The following is a 16546-nucleotide window of genomic DNA, read 5'->3' on the forward strand; positions in this document are numbered from 1 at the left end:
GAACTGCCTGTGTTTAGAACTTTACAACAGTAATCTCTTAGCTACCACTGCAGGTATATCCTGTATTTGTACATAGTGTATATCAATAGCTCTGTGGTGTATGTTGCCGCCCTACCCCTATCCTTTCTTATATCGCTCTCCCCCATGGAGGAAGGAAAAAATCAAATTTTCCTTCCTCCAAGCTCTCCTCTTTGTTTTCCTCTCCCTAGATTTTCATTCCCACTAGCCGCACCTGAGGTGCTTCAGGTTTCAATGGCAGATGTGGCGGCTAGCAACATCTTTTCCTTCCATTTTTATTTTTTATCAGCAACACTTAGGACAACAACAACAACAATGCAGGATGGAGCGTTGGAGAAGGGAGTGGGGGCGCTCACGGGAATAGCGCGCTCTTCGAAAGAGCCGCCAACGAAGATGGGCGAGATTTTGTGTTTCCGCGCCGGCGTTCCGTCGCTCTAGGACGGACTCGCGTCGCAGCCAGGACATCCACTGCAGCGGATTTCCAATCCAGGGGATGTGAGTCATGCACCGGTGTTCGAACCAAGCCGATGCGACGTTTTTTTAGCCTGCTGCAAGCCCGCAAACATCGCCGCGTCTGCGACGCGTATGCAGCCTGCGCTGTTTCAAAGCCGCCCAGGACTTTTCTCGGACCGCGAGACGCAATCCGGCGCTACCTAACCGCGGTCCTTGATTGTAGGTAAATATTTCACTCATCGATGGTCGGCACGAGTGTGAAATTACCTCCGAAACGGACTCGAACTCTGACTCAAGAAACACAACCTGGCCGAACTGTCGCCAGATATTTTGGCTTCTCTTGGGCGTTTCCGGCCACCCTCCAGCCTAATTTTTGTGCAGTGGTTACCTAGTTTATTTGCCTGTGGACATACATCATCGTATGCAGGTTGAGTAAAAATTAGGCACCGAAATCCGGGCTTGAGCAAGCGGGCAAGAACTTGCCAGCGGTCGATATCAGCATGGTATGGTTGCAGTTTTGCGCGTGTAGATTTGGGATCCGTTGTAGTATAGGCTTGATTTTTGCATTAAAAGAAAGCCAAGGGCCGGGGGCGTCACCTTATTGTAGTCAAGTTTGTATGACAATGTTCTTAGTGTGTTAATTTTGCCTCGAAATTATAGACGCGTTCGCACCCTCACCGCTTTCAGCATCGTAGAGGCACGCATACGGCGTAGCTGATTGGCTAGTCGGCAGCGCTCTGCGGGCCAATGAGGGGCTAGCGCGCCTTTTCCGCGGCGGACGGTCGCGCGATTGCCGGCTCCTCGGTCAGTTGCATTCTCGCAGCAGAGTGAGGTGGTCGCATATTTGCCTGTCTTTGCACGCGCATCTTTTCTTCACGAGACGACATGGCCGAGGAGACGAGCACGGCAGCAGCCGCACCGGCGGCGCCCGCCAGCCCCAAGAAGAAGGCACCGCGCGGCTCGGGCAAGCCCCGTCCGGCGGCCAGCCACCCCAAGGTGTCGGCCATGGTGACCTCTTCCATCGGCGCGCTGAAGGAACGCGGCGGCTCCTCGCTGCAGGCCATCAAGAAGCACATCGCGGCCACCTACAAGGTGGACGTGGAGAAGCTGTCGCCCTTCATCCGCAGGTACCTCAAGTCGGCCGTGGTCGCGGGCGTGCTGGTCCAGACCAAGGGCAAGGGCGCCAGCGGATCGTTCAAGCTGGCCAACAAGGGCCCCGCCGCCGGGGCCGAGAAGAAGAAGCCGGCCAAGAAGGCCTCCTCGCCCGCCAAGAAGCCGCGCGCCACGAAGCCCAAGGCTGCTGCCGCCAAAAAGAGGGCCTCGCCCAAGAAGGCGCCCAAAAAGCCCAAGGCCGCGGCGGCCAAGAAGCCCAAGGCGGAGAAGAAGGCTTCGCTGCCCAAGAAACCCAAGAAGCCGGCGGCCAAGAAGGCGGCCACCCCCAAGAAGGCCGCCAAGAAGTGAGCTGCTCCTCCAAGTGCCGCAGTTGGCCCCCCCGCACTCTCAATAACGGCCCTCTTTAGGGCCAACCAACCGTCTGCCACGGCGGACACGCGTGCGACACGCGGTACTCCCCGAACCCGTTGTCCCTCTCATTGTTTCACTCTGCGCTGATCAGTTGCATCTGCTCGGTCGGCGAGGTAAAGCCATGTAAAGCGTCCAGGAAAGTTCCGCGTTCGTCGCCTTCTCTGCCCGGTCTAAGTGCAAAGTGGCGAAGCCGCCGCCCTGCTAGCTGGAACACGAGTGCCTCTTTTGCCGCCCATTTCTGCATGTTCATGTGGGCAGGGAGCCAACTAAAATGGGTGCGCGCGGTTTATCCCATCTTCTGGTTTCCCTGAAACGATTTAGAGCGGGCAAACGTGAGAAAACAAAAAACAAAGTTCGAGATCACTGCGGCGATCTGCAATGCGACAGCAAAACATCCTCATACGACACCGACTTCCGTCGCTGTTCTTGCGCTCATGTACTATATCGATGTCCATGGGTATTTTTACGTCTATGCATATATTTTTCGCGTATAAGTAAGTATGCCTCATCAACCAAATTGCCATGACAACATTTCATCACACATTATCGGTCACAAACAGGTGTCATCACAGAACGACGTAATCGTCTTCACAGGATTTTCTGACTCGACAGAGCCATATAACGCTCCTGCATTGAAGAAAAAAACCCCGGGAAACATTGCAGATTGGTGAAGATTTGTTGCCAGTTTGCATAGTTATAATATGCGTGCATTTTGCCCACATTTACATTCCCTGTGTTGCACAACCACTAACTGTGTCTGGCTCGCTGGGCCTTTCTGAACACAACAGGCCAACTTGAACTAATCATGTTGCTACAGCTGTTTCTGCAACTTTGTAAGGAAGCCGAAGGAAAATGCCTCCACCTTTTTTCTAGACAGCAATTTGATTGAGTGGCTAAATTTAGAGCATTTGTTCCAGACTCTGCAGAGACAGCTTGACACAAGAACTAGTGGGTGTCATTTTCTTGGCAGCAGGAACCTGGCATCCACCACTAAACCTTGGCATGCCATCTTGTGGGGAACAGCGCAACAAAGGTGGGACACACACACAGGAAAAAAGCGCTAGATAGAGGTAGACAAGCCATAAGATGAATACTTACCAACTCGCGGCCCAAATTTCAGCTTCACTCTTTGCATGTCATTAATGACGCCTGCAACCATCACGTCCACACTTGGTATGTGCCATGTTGCAAGAGGCAAAGGGGAACAGACGGTTGTGAGGAAAATTTGTCCACGAATTTTGAGCTTGGGGCACAACCGCGCTTCAGGTGTCGAAATTCAACCGGGCAAATGTACATCGCATATGTTTGGATATATTTACGTTAAGTGAAGTTTATTCCACCTTTCCAACATTACAGTAAATGTGTTATGCTAACGCATATTCTGCCGAATTTTCGCTGCATGTCATAGCTTGTATTTAGGGGTTTAACTTTCAGGTTTAAATCGAAAAAAAAAACCCCATACAGTACGCCAAATTCACTTTTCGAATTTCGGTTCTAACAGAAAAAAGTCAGTAGTACTGGCTTGCAAGGCAGAGCTGGCCGGCTGTTGAATGCGAGTTGCACTCTTAAAATTGACCAAGTAGGAAAGCCCCGGGGCATGATGCGACAATGGCATTGGAGGATAAGCAGTGCAGTTGTGCAATTTGAGCTATTGCTCCGGTAGCCTACAAGCCGCCTCAGACCGGGAAGCATCATCTCCTCCCCGTATTCTATTGCTAAGCACTATTTCTTCGCTATCATCAGCAGTTAGTCGGTTAATTAGGGCATTCCAATGCATCTAGAATATTTAACACTGGGCATTGCAAAAAGGTACGTTTTGGCTACTGCGACGATTGAGTGAAAGTTGCATCGATCAACATGCACACCACGTTATACCCCGCCCTCGCGGCAACCCAACATGACATGACAACCTTGTTCTAAGAGGTAAACATCCACTTCCGTTTTTGTCTGCCGGCTATCTCTAACTTCAGTTACTGTTGTTTAACGGCAGAAATGTTTTCTACATGCACAACTCCAAGTATTACCTCTTGCACCTTTGTTGGTGATAAATCATCATTTATTGACCCTTAAAGACCCCTGGGTAGTGGGGCATTACATAAGGGCGGGGCATTACATCACAATAATACAACAGGTCACAATCAGTGGCTTATACATATACTGGCAGGATATTAGGAAAAAATGTGCATGAACCCATCACAGAGTGGCCAAACATATATGAAACGGTAGTAAATCGTTGAGGATGATAAAAATACCGAGACTGTAAATGTCTTTTGACCACACAGAATTGCTACATGAATTCAACAAAATGTGTATTTCTTTTGTGGAAAATAATATTTACCAAACAAAATGAAAAGTAGTGTACTGAAATAAAAACCAAAGAAAGTCCGTTCAATTTATGCAAAATGAAAACCGAAAATTTCAGCTGCTACTTATATTGCATCCATGAACTTTTTTCTTTAGGATACCTTAATCTGAAAGGAATTTTCATTCCACTTAATTTCATGACATATATCTCTTCCTATAGGCTTATTAATATTTTCATTAATCCACTGTTTCTCTCAAATGGGAACTGTGATTAAGAAGAACACCAAAGCACCAGCTTATACCCAACCCACCAAAGCGCTCGCAAAGCAAGGAATGCCAAACATCGCTCAGCTAGTGCCGCATTATTTGCACTTTGCAGTATCTGCATTGAGATCTCCGCAGACGTCAGCATGCTTGCTGTTATGAGGATTGCATCTCTGCTTCGAAGGACCCCGCCCACACCCCCCCACAGGATCATGAGCAACCGAAACAGCTCTAAAGCTGGCTCCTCACCAGCCAACCAACATCTTCAAGCCTTCATTTTGTAGAATTTACTGAAATGAATAAAACCGACAAACTTTTAAAATTTGTTTTTGTTGCTGGGTCATCTATAGATTTATTTATTTATTCAATTCTGCAGGCCTTTACGGCCCAAGCAGGGGAGGCATACAAATAACATCAGTGTACAGAATGAAGATAGCAAATGATAATCTCAAAACACTTGTTCTTTGGGGAATAGAATATGAGCAAAACAAGGACTAAACGAAATGCAAACTGAGCTCTTCATTTGGGAAAGTCATAAACGTAAACAAACAGAAGTAAGCCAATTAATGAAATATCCCAAAATGAAATGTCAAACAAAATGTTTTTTTGTTTGTTTCAAGATGTACCAACTAGCTCAAATACCAGCGTTACATATAATGCTCATTGGTGATGGATTGTTCATTCTGATCACGCTAATTTCGTCATATTTCTTGCCTATTACAATTCTCTTGAAACTTGTGAGTGGCAACATATGTTCAATAGCTCCATATGGAATTTGAAAAGGCTGTTGTAGTTCACACATCTGTAATAGCTATGAGAGGTGACGGATTAGTTTCGGTCAATGTTTTCAGTTGATTTCTTCCAAGTCAGATATTTTGTTGCTTAAGAACATTCTTTTTTTTTCCCTTTAAGAAGATAAGTTTGTGTACTCAGCATCTGGCCTATGTCATTTAGATGAACAATAGACATAGCAAGCCAGAAATAATTGTGCGTGCAAAGACACATGACTGACTTCTCCCATCATGCGATATTTGTGTGGCGAATGATTGAAAAGCTGTTGTATACTTTTCTCTTGAGGGGCAGTTTACCAATATCCCTCAAGAGAAAAGTATACAACAGCTGTATCCTACCAGTACTCACCTATGGGGCAGAAACGTGGAGGCTAACAAAGCGAGTTCAGCTTAAGTTAAGGACAATGCAGCGAGCTATGGAAAGAAAAATGATAGTTGCAACATTAAGAGATCGTAAGCAGGCGGAGTGGGTGAGGGAACAAACGCGGGTTAATGACATCCTAGTTGAAATCAAGAGGAAGAAGTGGGCTTGGGCAGGGCATGTAATGCAAAGGCAAGATAACCGCTGGTCCTTAAGGGTAACGGAGTGGATTCCAAGAGAAGGCAAGCGTAGTAGGGTACGGCAGAAAGTTAGGTGGGCGGATGAGATTAAGAAATCTGCGGGGATACAGTGGCTGCAGCTGGCAAAGGACAGGGTTAACTGGAGAGACATGGGAGAGGCCTTGGCCCTGCAGTGGGCGTAATCAGGCTGATGATGATGATGTCAAGAAGTATTGCTAAATCAAGGTAGACTTTGGTTAATGGGCGCACGAAATGTCATATTTAAGGCAGTTAATTAAGGATTAGTGCTCCTGTTGTGATCAATTTATTTTTGTTGCCAATTATTTATTATTATTCGAAAAAGCTGCTTGGTTACAGTGCTGTTCCCAAAAAAACTGTATTGGTTCTGCATTGAAATGTTGCTTACTGGCAGAAATTTGAGATTTGTGGACTGATAACTCGTACAACACCTTTTAAAGAAAGGTAGTGGTTTCACCTTTGTTTCACTTTCTAATGCCCTTTCAACCATCAGTTCGTTTGTAAATACACCAGAAGAAAAAATCAAGGTTGTCTGTGTGACAATTTTATGAATAGGCCGTCTGTGCTACACTATCTTTACGACATGCAGAGAGTGAGAATGCTTCTTCATTGCACGGCTCGCACCCAGAATGTTTTATGAAGATCCCATTTCCAGGTTCTGGGACCCAAGTAGGCAGGCTGAGGTTGAAGCTTAGAGTGCTGTGGTTGTTCTCAAATGTTTTTTAGGTCGTGTGCCTGTAGAAGTGGCCCCGGTGTTGGGCATTCTGCCCAACATCGGGGCTCCACCTCATTGGAAATGAGGTGGAGCGACCCAGCTTAAGCTTTTTGGCAACAGGCTTATTGGTGCTCCATTCTGACAAGCAAAAAAAGCACCAGCTTCAACACACGCACGTACACACACATATATATAAGCAACTTCAACAGCAACTTCAGGGCTTAGGGGACCTAAATACATATACGCAAGTGGCCCTGCAAGAGGACAGTGTAGAGGAAAAGCTTCAAAAACCTTGTTTTTTGTAGAAAGTGAAAGAACAAGTAATGTTATGATATGATATATGAATTTTTTGTTTATTTTTTATTTAGTATAGCTCTCACGACCTAAGATAGTGGTAACAAGCAATATGTATAAAAAATAAACGAAATGAAAATTACCTGGCAGTGCATCCTTAGACATGAGTCCTATAGTTATCCCTTTCAGGTGCCAATTTTTGTTTTGACTGAAATCAGTTATTTTTTTCACCTAAGTAGTATATTCAGGCCTCAAAGAAGGGAGTTTGTTAGTTTTTGAGCATGAAAGCCCAGCGGGTAAGTTTTACAATGATGTGGAGAATTCCGTACAAAGTGTCAGATTTGTTAGAAATAGTAACATCGAAATGTTCTAGCGTGTCAGGTAAACATCCTAGGAATCGTGGAATCATTTTGCCTTTCGAAGATCCACATTACGCCTGAATTTGAGCGAAAACATTCAATGTTTTCACTTGCAACAAAATCTGTCTGCACAAAAATGGTGGAAAGAGTGCTACCTAGCTCACTGGTGACTGAAATAATATTTACTGCGCCCGCTACATGGCACAAAAAACCAACTTATTTGCGACGAGAAGGGTGCTCAATTCGACTGGAACAATGAAATCACTGCTAGGTGCACCAGTCTCCCAGAAAAAGCTGTGACTTTGCTGTATACACAATTGTGTACAAAGCGCCTGAAAGGGTTATAGATTGTCAGAACGATCAGTGATCTTTCATAGTGGCCATTGAACTGAAGGTTATTTTGCTTGTTGGATGTCTGTGGTGAAAAAAAAATAAGAAAATAAAGCATTTCACCTGCAGAATCGAATGTCCTGACCTAATGAATGTGATCTAGTCTAGGCGATACATTCGAATGCGGTGAGAAAAGTTCATTGGGTGGTGGAAGGTTTTCTGAAAAGGACTGCCATTAAACATTTTGTAATAGGATAAGCGTGGTAGGTCAGGTCAGTGCTAGATTTTGTGGCATAGTATACACGCAGTTTGGCTGTAGTTTCAAAGAATAAACCTAGCAGAATTTTTTGGAACCAGGTGCAATGCATGCTTGCAGTATGTGTTATTAAAGTCCCTCTTGCGTACTAAGACGACATAGTGAAGGCCTAGCTTCGGAGTCTCTTTGACGATATACAGGGTGTGTTATGTGCACTGATGTTATGTACCACAAAGAACAATTATTAAATTACAGTAGTCCTGTCATCAAAATGAGAGCTATTCTGATGGTAGTGTTTACATCTGTATATCCCCTTTTCATTTAAATATAATTTGAAGGCTAGCTCTACTACCTGTTGTTGTCTTTTCTTGCATTGTGTAAGTCAGGATATTTTTATGGCTGTGCAATATGTTTTTAACGAAAGGAAGCTCAATAAAGCTTTGTAGGGGGCTAGTTGGTCATGCATACTAAGACTTGGGGGCGCTGGGTTCTAGACAAGGAAACAACACCGCAAAGGAACAACACGAGACATGAGTGCGCTCGTGTCTCGCATTGTTCCTTTGTGGTGTTGTTCCCTTGTCTAGAACCTAGTGCTCCCCAGTCTCAAAGAAAGCTCAGTGAGAAATGCATCCTAGGAAAAATAGAAAGCTCAAAGAACCTTTTGGAAACTGAGCTGGTCGAACTGGAACCAGTTTGAAATTCAATATGTTCCATTTCTTTTTTACAGGGTTATACAGACAGTTGTTGCTCCTGTATCAAGAGCGGCAGCAAGCTAGGCCTCCCGCTGATGCAAGCAGTGAAGCATATTAATGAAGCTCTGGGTTGCCCTGCGCGTTTCCTTGCTCGATGTCAGGAGTAGATGCATTGGCGCGGTGCGGACATTTGTTATGCCAGTGCATCTTGCTTGGAAAGTCAAGAGCGAAGTGCCTGAGAAAGATGCCTCTCCTTTTGAAGCCTGCCTTCATTCTGCCAAAAGTCGGTCCACTGTATCATGAATGCACTCATATTGCCTCACTCACACTCACCTCTGTGAGTGTTAGTGTGAGTGAGTGGTTGTGAATGTGAGTGAGTAGATGTGAGTGTGAGTAGAGATGAGTGTGAGCACGATTGAGTGGATGGGAGTGTTAGTGGGTAGATGTGAGTGTGGAGAGAGGAGTGATGACAGGACATGAGGGATGAATCGACATGTGTGGGTGTGAGTGGATGTGAGTGGCGGCAAACTTCACATGACAGTGAAGTTTGTCTCATGTGCTTAGCTATTTTCATGTTGTTGACAGTTGAGGAAAGTAGATATTCACTGCTGAGGGCGTTCGAGGTAGCATAAGACATCATGCTGGAGTCTATTTACAACCGAAGCAGGTACGCTGGCGCGGGAACGGCAATCTTTCGTGGCTCTTCGCCTTACTAGTTCACCGTTGGCACATGCGCAGGTCCTTCGCGGGTGCAGTGAGCCGCTACGAGTTGTGCCAGATCCTTTGATTGAATTTCACATTGCCACTGCTAGAAAGGCAGATGCCTCATTGACACACCTCCTACACGGCTTGAGCTCATATTCACAGAGTTGCAATGCTTGCTGCTGAAACAATTACTGTCAGCTTCTCGGCAATAACTAGTGTAAGGTGGGATCTCGAGTACTGCAATGGAAACTCAGCTTTTTCTGTGCCCGGCCGTGTGCACTGTAGAGCACTGCGCTGCCATAATTTCTTTATTGGGGCAGACTCGCGCAAAGAACCTGATGTATTTGGCCTGTCTGTTCAACTGCACAAGCTAGGCCCAAACCTGGAAACGATGCGAAAATTAAGCGTGCTTTTCGGTAGCAAAAGTTCTTGTTTCTATCATGTACTTGAAGGAGCACAACGTCGCAAATCAAGCATGAAGTCTTTATGTTTTGTATGCCTAGCGTCAGACATGGTGATGCCTTGACGCCAAGGAGATAGCCGAAGTGGTAGTATTTAATGTTTTCTTCTGCCCCAGAAATCATTGTTTCGGGCCGATGGTGAAGAAATGCTGTGGCTATTTTGGGCAGTGGATATGAGGGGGCAGCCACACTGGCCGCACCCTTTTTGATTGATCTTACGTACAGTTCAAATTTATTTCTTATATACTCAGGAAAAGAATCTAAAATGTGTTTCTGAGTATTGTCACCTTTTCATTTTATAAAAAAAAACTGCAAAAGAAAAGCAGCACAAGTGAATGAAAGCTAATAAGAAAAAAGGCAGGGACGACAGTTTTTGTTTCGCCTAAAAGTATTGAGCAAGCGAGTGCTGCTGTTCAAACTGCCACTACTGATAAAGCAGCAAAGAAAAGTTTTCTGACGGACTTCATAGCCAAAAATGTGACGAGCAGAGAACAGGGGACTGAAAGAAAGGGGGGGGGGGGGGGAGGGAACAAGGAGTTTTTCATCAACAGGTTGAAGGGTGCCAGCATGTTGGACACTGGACTTTGCCCGTAGAACACGAAAGAGTTGATGACTAAGCTTCCCCATGCTGTCCCTAGAGTCAAATCTAAGGCCATGAAAAGGCTCCCGTCAGCACCATGTATGCGGAACTACACTGTTGGCAATTCAGACTGCTTTAGGCTGTCCTGGCAAGTCAAGAACTGTATATAAGCTTTCGCTGCATGTGTCCAAGGCGTGGTTCTGAATTAGCACTGGGCAAGTAAAGTGTGCTGGTGCCTGTGAAATGCGATTTTGTTTTATCTTTGTGTTTGCAATACTGTAAGTGGAATAACTTCTATTTGGGCACTTCGATTCCAGCAGTTCTACCTGCACTAATATCTGGACACCTTGAGGAATCCTTTGAACCAGATACTACGATTTCCTCTAAGAACTTCTGGACAGGGCCTTTTTCCAGTAACATCCTACCATTTCAGATGGGCATACACTATATAAAATGGTTCACAAGTTAGCTGCATACGCATTCTTCCACGAACAAGGTTTCCTCGGCCAACGACGCAGTGGACTACGTGAGAATAATTAGGTTAGAGTCACTACATACCTTATCCAGTGACTTTAAATTAGGTACGTTGATAGTGCCTCCTATGCCCATGCAGATGTGCACATGGTCTCCGCATGCACAGGCCTCAAGTGAGTACACCACTCTGGTTTCTGAAGCTTCAGAAGGGGGTTTTGTGCTGCACAGACAGCGCACTGCACGCAGGCATGTCCACAGATCAGTCACACATACCTGCTCTGGCTAGGTGAAGCCAGTTCTGCTCTTAACTGTGCCCCAAAGTAAGCCCAAGGGTCAGTTCTAAAGGGATTAATAATGGCCACTCCCCTTTAGATCCTTTTTCTGCAGGATCGACAAACCTGTACTTGGGGCCCATTCCACCCGTTTCTTGTTTCGTGAGGAACTTGATCTTTTTGAAAATACTCTCCATTCCTCAGGCCGCTAAAAGTATTCAGTCGCCATCTGCGTCCAATGTGTCCATGCAGACACAAGGACACGCCATTGTCAAGGCAATCCCAACTTTGGTACTTAGACATCGTCCAGGACCACTGTGGTAATGGTTTATTTTCAAGAAGAAAAAGTGAAGGAAAAGGCAAACTCATTGTTGTTATTTAGACGTTGTAATGGGCATGCGCATAGGGGGAGGTGGTGTAACTACCCTCTCTAATCATCAAAGGGGGCGCCAGGTCTGCTCCATACCTTTACTTTGTCGGATCTGTTCTGTCATTCTTTACAATGCAGTGTTATGGCCCTTCAGGTTTTCTGACGATACTGGAAGCCAAAGACCCATGATGTTGAAGGTCGAAGGTTTATTTCCGCAGCTAGGTGTTGCGAGGACAGCCAGGGAAAAAGCTGTATAGACAGCTTGAGAGGTCCTGGCTTCCTCTTGCAGGGCAGCATTGACGGCGGCGGAGTACGACATCAAACAAAAATGTAAGGAGAAAATTAGGTATGTTCGGTACAGAGAATGAGACATGTACATTAGTATGCAGTGCAATGTGCTTGTAAAGGAAAAAACTGTGTTAGACCAACGCGCCAATAAAGGCAAAGACGGGGAGGAGAAAAAGGACAGCAAAATTGACAGGTGCGCTCAAAAATGGTAATAGCAAGAAAAAAAATACACGAACATTTGGGGCAATTCTTTCAGCGAAATATTGGATACATCAAGATTCTTGTGGCAGTACAACTGGTTCAGAAGTGTCGGTAAGGTATGCTGCAACATTTGTTTGCCATAGTTTGTGCGGCATTTCTTAACATTCCAAGGCTCTGCTGCGCGGGTATCATACACAGTCCTGCTTTGCTCTTATAAAACTGCATTCCAAAAACTGCTTACTATCCGGGTCACTTTGAGGCAATCTTTTCAGGTTCTTTTTTGCAGTTAACAAAAGAGAGATGTGTCATATTTGCTGTGGTTTAGAGAGAATGGAAATTCATTCGGAAGCACGTTGTTACATTCGTGCCTAAGCAGCGTAGGGACTGCCTTCTTCTGCTGATCTTGCACATGAAAGTAAAAACTACTGCTCAATAATATTTTGTGCACATTGCAATTCCATCGCATTGACAAAAAATAATCATTCCTCATCTTTGTACTCCGTTTTGACCATAGGTACCTAGTGGAGAGGGGGTTGGGGAAAGGGGTGCTGCGCTGAAACTTGGCTCCCCTTCATGGAGAACCCTGCGCATGCCTATGGACACCGTTCAAAAACGTGTCTAAGCATCTTAGCTGATGCTAAACAGGTACTCATAGTCTCAGCAGCAATCGTGGAAGCACAACCCAGCAAACCAAAAACCTCTCAGAGACGTCTAGCTAGACGTCTCTGAGAGGTTTTTGGTTTGCTGGGAAGTGCGTAACATTGCTTCGGGACATGGAAGATATGCGGTATAAGCGACCACTTCCTTTGATTATCGAAACTGTGAAAGCTGGCCTGAAAGCCGGGCAGATGGACCACAAGCGCAGTCAGCTGAGGCAGTAAATCTTTCATCACCTCCTTTGTCAGCAAACAAGAAAACAGTGAGTAAACATGAGTGCGAGTGAGTGGTTGTGAGTGTGATTGAGTGGCTTTGAATTTGAGGGCGAGTGTTCATGAGTGCCCAGCAAACCACAGTGAGTAAATGTGAGTGCGAGTTGTGAATGCGAGTGAGTGGTTTTGAGTGTGAGTGCAAGTGGTCATGCGAGTGGTGTGAGTGCACATGTGACTGGTTGTGAGTGTGAGTGCGTGCTTGTGAGTGTGAGTGGACATGAGTGCGAGTGAGAGTGAGAGGTTGTGAGTGCGTGCTTGTGAATGTGAGTAGACATGAGTGTGAGCGGTTGTATGTGCAAGTGGCCATGAGAGTGAGTGCACTTGATTGTGATGTGCAAGTAGTCCTGAGTGGGAGTGTGAGTGAGTGGTTGTGAGTGCAAGTGGTCATGAGTGCGACTGAGTGGCTGAGAGTGCGAGTGTGATATTGAGTGAGTGGTTATTAGTGTGAGTGTGATTGAGCCACCTCTCATGGCGTTGAGGTATGCATTCTGGTCATGGAATTTGCAGGTGTTCTAGGCAGAGAAGAGACATCTTTACAAGAATAAAACCGAAGCATGCCCTAACTTTTTTTGCGGTCACCTGTGACACCTGATTCCTTAATCATATTGGGAAATAGGGAAAACTGACATTTAATTTTTTTTTTTTCACGGACGGCGCCGGCACATTCGGTGGCACAGAATGGCAGAGGGTGGTAAAAATGCTTGGCAGGCATGTTTCCTCGATGCCATTACTTTTCATAAAATAAAATAAATGAGCAAAAAATGCAGTGGGCCCATAGCGAGGGCACCTAATGCGAGCTGCACTATCATGAAACACCCTCTTGTCAAATCTGAATGAAGCGCGGCGGATTTTCCTGTGGCGAGGCGAATTTTTGAGGTGGCGACCGCCACCCTTCGCCTACGGCCTTGGTGCCACCAGTGCTTTAATTCGCTGGAAATGAAATGCGTATCACTCATGAACTGCAGGCTCTTGAAGGAACCGCCATTTTCGTAACGTCCAGAAAACAACCAGCGCTTTTGCCTCTAGTTTAATTTCCTATTACTCCCGTCCACCATTGCGGGCTCCGGTGAAAACAGCGATATGGTCTCCTTTTTAACGGAGACTTTTTTTTTTTGTAGCGTGAGAGAAGTGCGCTTAAAATGCGCGAAATCGAAATGCATATGCACGGGTGCGGAGTTCGAAAATCCCGCTCCCGGACGCACTGCCCCAGTTGCCGTCTGCGCACGTGAGCGGCCGCCAGTTGGTGCGCCTCCGTATGGTTTCGCGCGCGAAATAAGAAATTAAGAAAATACGTTCAGAATCAACGCTTTCGCTCATAGCGCTTACATTTATTAAGGCGTCTGTCCTGTGTATTTGTGTTCTTGTCCCGTGTGTTTACTAAGCGCTAGCAAATATGATTTCAAACGCTTACATTTCTTCTATAATTGCAGCTTTGCATGCCCAGCGGCTCAGGAGTTAAATACATTGTCCCTGATGTGATTTATAAATAAACAAAAAGTGCTTTCGCGCGGCTTCACTATTGCGAAATGAACCAACGTATCTTCAAAACTCAGGCCTTAATTGTGAAATCTCCTGTATACGCCAGCTGTGTTCATGTTTGGTTTTCCCACGGATGAGGAAAAAGAACGAACATGTCCTTGGTTTGAAGAGTACATACGTATCGAAGATTTCGCGATCAACCTTGCTATCGCTGTCGAACGGCCGTCGTTGCCATGGCGTGCATCGCACGGTCGGTCACTGACGTTCGTATCTATAGATGCAGAGTACATTGTCGTCCCTTAGCGTCCATATAGTGGCAAGTACACTGAAGACGAGGATGGAAATTTAATTAGTCGCTTGGTCGTTCAGCCAGCGCAAAACGAGGAAAAGCGGCGATTAGTTGAGCCATCGATAGCGAAGGTGCTGTTTTTCGCCCATGGCGTAGATGTTTCAGAGTAATTCGAAAAATGCATGGTGCTGTAGCGCAGGGTTTTTCTGCTGCATTCGCATTTGGCTAGTCTGACAGCTGGAAGAGACAGGCTACATTGAGCCCAAAGCGCATAGTAAAATCTTAGACATCTTGGGCTGTTAGAGTTATTGTTATAATTAAGATGTCTACTTTCTCTTGACCTTTAAAATTACCTTTTATGCTTACGACAGAACTTTTGTGGTTTTTTTTAGCATGTTCGGGAGGACAAGACAATAATAAAACATCTTTATAAGTTGCTTATAGAAAACTTATTCAGCTAGACATATAAATCAATAATTTCCGTAAAGTGTCGAACGTCATAAACTATATATACAATAATTTCTTGGAACTTGTGCTTTCAGTCTCATGTACTATAGATTTGTAAAGAACAATAAAGCTAATTATGTATAGATGACTTTTCGAGGGCGGGTGCACAATTTTTTTACATGTCTTACGTTTCGAGCCATGCAAGAAATGCATTTTTATTGACCTGTACCATATGTAGTAGGTGGGAAGGCACATTTCGGAGCATGTATTTTTAGTCTAATTACGCGTACGTACTACATCGCGCGTGCTTGTGAAGAGAAAAGACAGCTTTTTCTTGACATTTTGGCAGACTTTTCAACTCACACAACATCGTATATGAACGTACTGAATCACACGGTACAAAAATTGTGCGAACGGGTTTTCTCTGACACCCATCATGCGCAGTATACATATATACATAGGCGTGAGAGGAGCTTCTGAAAAGATAATAAACCTAGCGGTCATGAAACTAGGAAAGCGATAACTTTTAAACTGGCCCCTCATTACACACGCGCGTGTGCGTGTGTGTGTGTGCGCGCGCGCGCGCACACACACACACACACACACACACACACACACACACACACACACACACACACACACACACACACACACACACACACACACACACACACACACACGCACGCACGCACGCGCGCACGCACGCACGCACACACACACACGTGCGCGCGCAAGGGAATTGTACTTGGTTTTGCATGGAATGCTGTTTTTTTTTAAGTTTTATATCAAACGAGGTGAAAGACGTCGCCTTTGCGATTTCGCAAAATGGCCGGCTTGGCTCCTTGCAGAAAGTCTGAAAGTGAGTTAATGACAGACACCAGATATTCACATCTTAGAGATCACTGCCGCGGTTGTGGGAAAGAAAACTATAACAAGAAACAGAAAAAGGGCCGCCCCTGGGTCACAAAAACTAAAATTTTGTTTCGCCACCGGGATAAAATGACTAGGGAAATTATGGAAGCTTATTTCACAAGGAAGAAGGAGTCACAGTGTGTCAGCCAGCCTTCATAGGAGTTAGTTGATAGAAGTATCCTTTTTAGATAATTCATAATTTTTTTTTTCACTTTGGTTTCAGGGGACCTTTGATCGGACTTCGCCACGTGGTATTTGTTGCGATTGTTGTTGATCTTGATTTTGCTGGAATGCTCTTTGCTCTGTATTTCGACGTGATTACTGATTATATATGTTTGCTCCTTTCAATAAAAAATTCAGTTTCGAGTCAGCGCTCGTCTGTGTAGTCTTCTTTCTTCGTCTTTCGTCTTGTTCGCGTTGTACCCCCCACGATGAATTATTACAAACTCGCCCAGCTATCCATCCTTCTGCAATAAAAATTCAACGTGCATTTCTGGTCACGAGTCAGCAGCGACCCTAGATTATCCCGATAGGGGCGGAGGGGATATGAGCTTCCACAT

The 16546-nt window shown here is 45.3% G+C and overlaps 1 protein-coding gene across 1 annotated transcript; it reads left to right on the forward strand.

Moving 5' to 3' along the window:
* The first annotated feature begins 1261 nt into the window (after positions 1 to 1261).
* Positions 1262 to 4817, forward strand: LOC149360947 (histone H1-like). The gene is made up of 2 exons (XM_089569425.1): positions 1262 to 3028; positions 4679 to 4817. The coding sequence occupies exon 1, from the start codon at positions 1357 to 1359 to the stop codon at positions 1930 to 1932; it is 576 nt and encodes a 191-aa protein (XP_089425551.1). The 5' UTR covers positions 1262 to 1356; the 3' UTR covers positions 1933 to 3028; positions 4679 to 4817.
* The last annotated feature ends 11729 nt before the right edge of the window (positions 4818 to 16546 follow it).

Source organism: Amblyomma mixtum, chromosome 2 (genome assembly GCF_055824585.1).
Source record: "Amblyomma mixtum isolate Tamu chromosome 2, ASM5582458v1, whole genome shotgun sequence".
Classification (NCBI taxonomy): Eukaryota; Metazoa; Arthropoda; class Arachnida; order Ixodida; family Ixodidae; genus Amblyomma; species Amblyomma mixtum.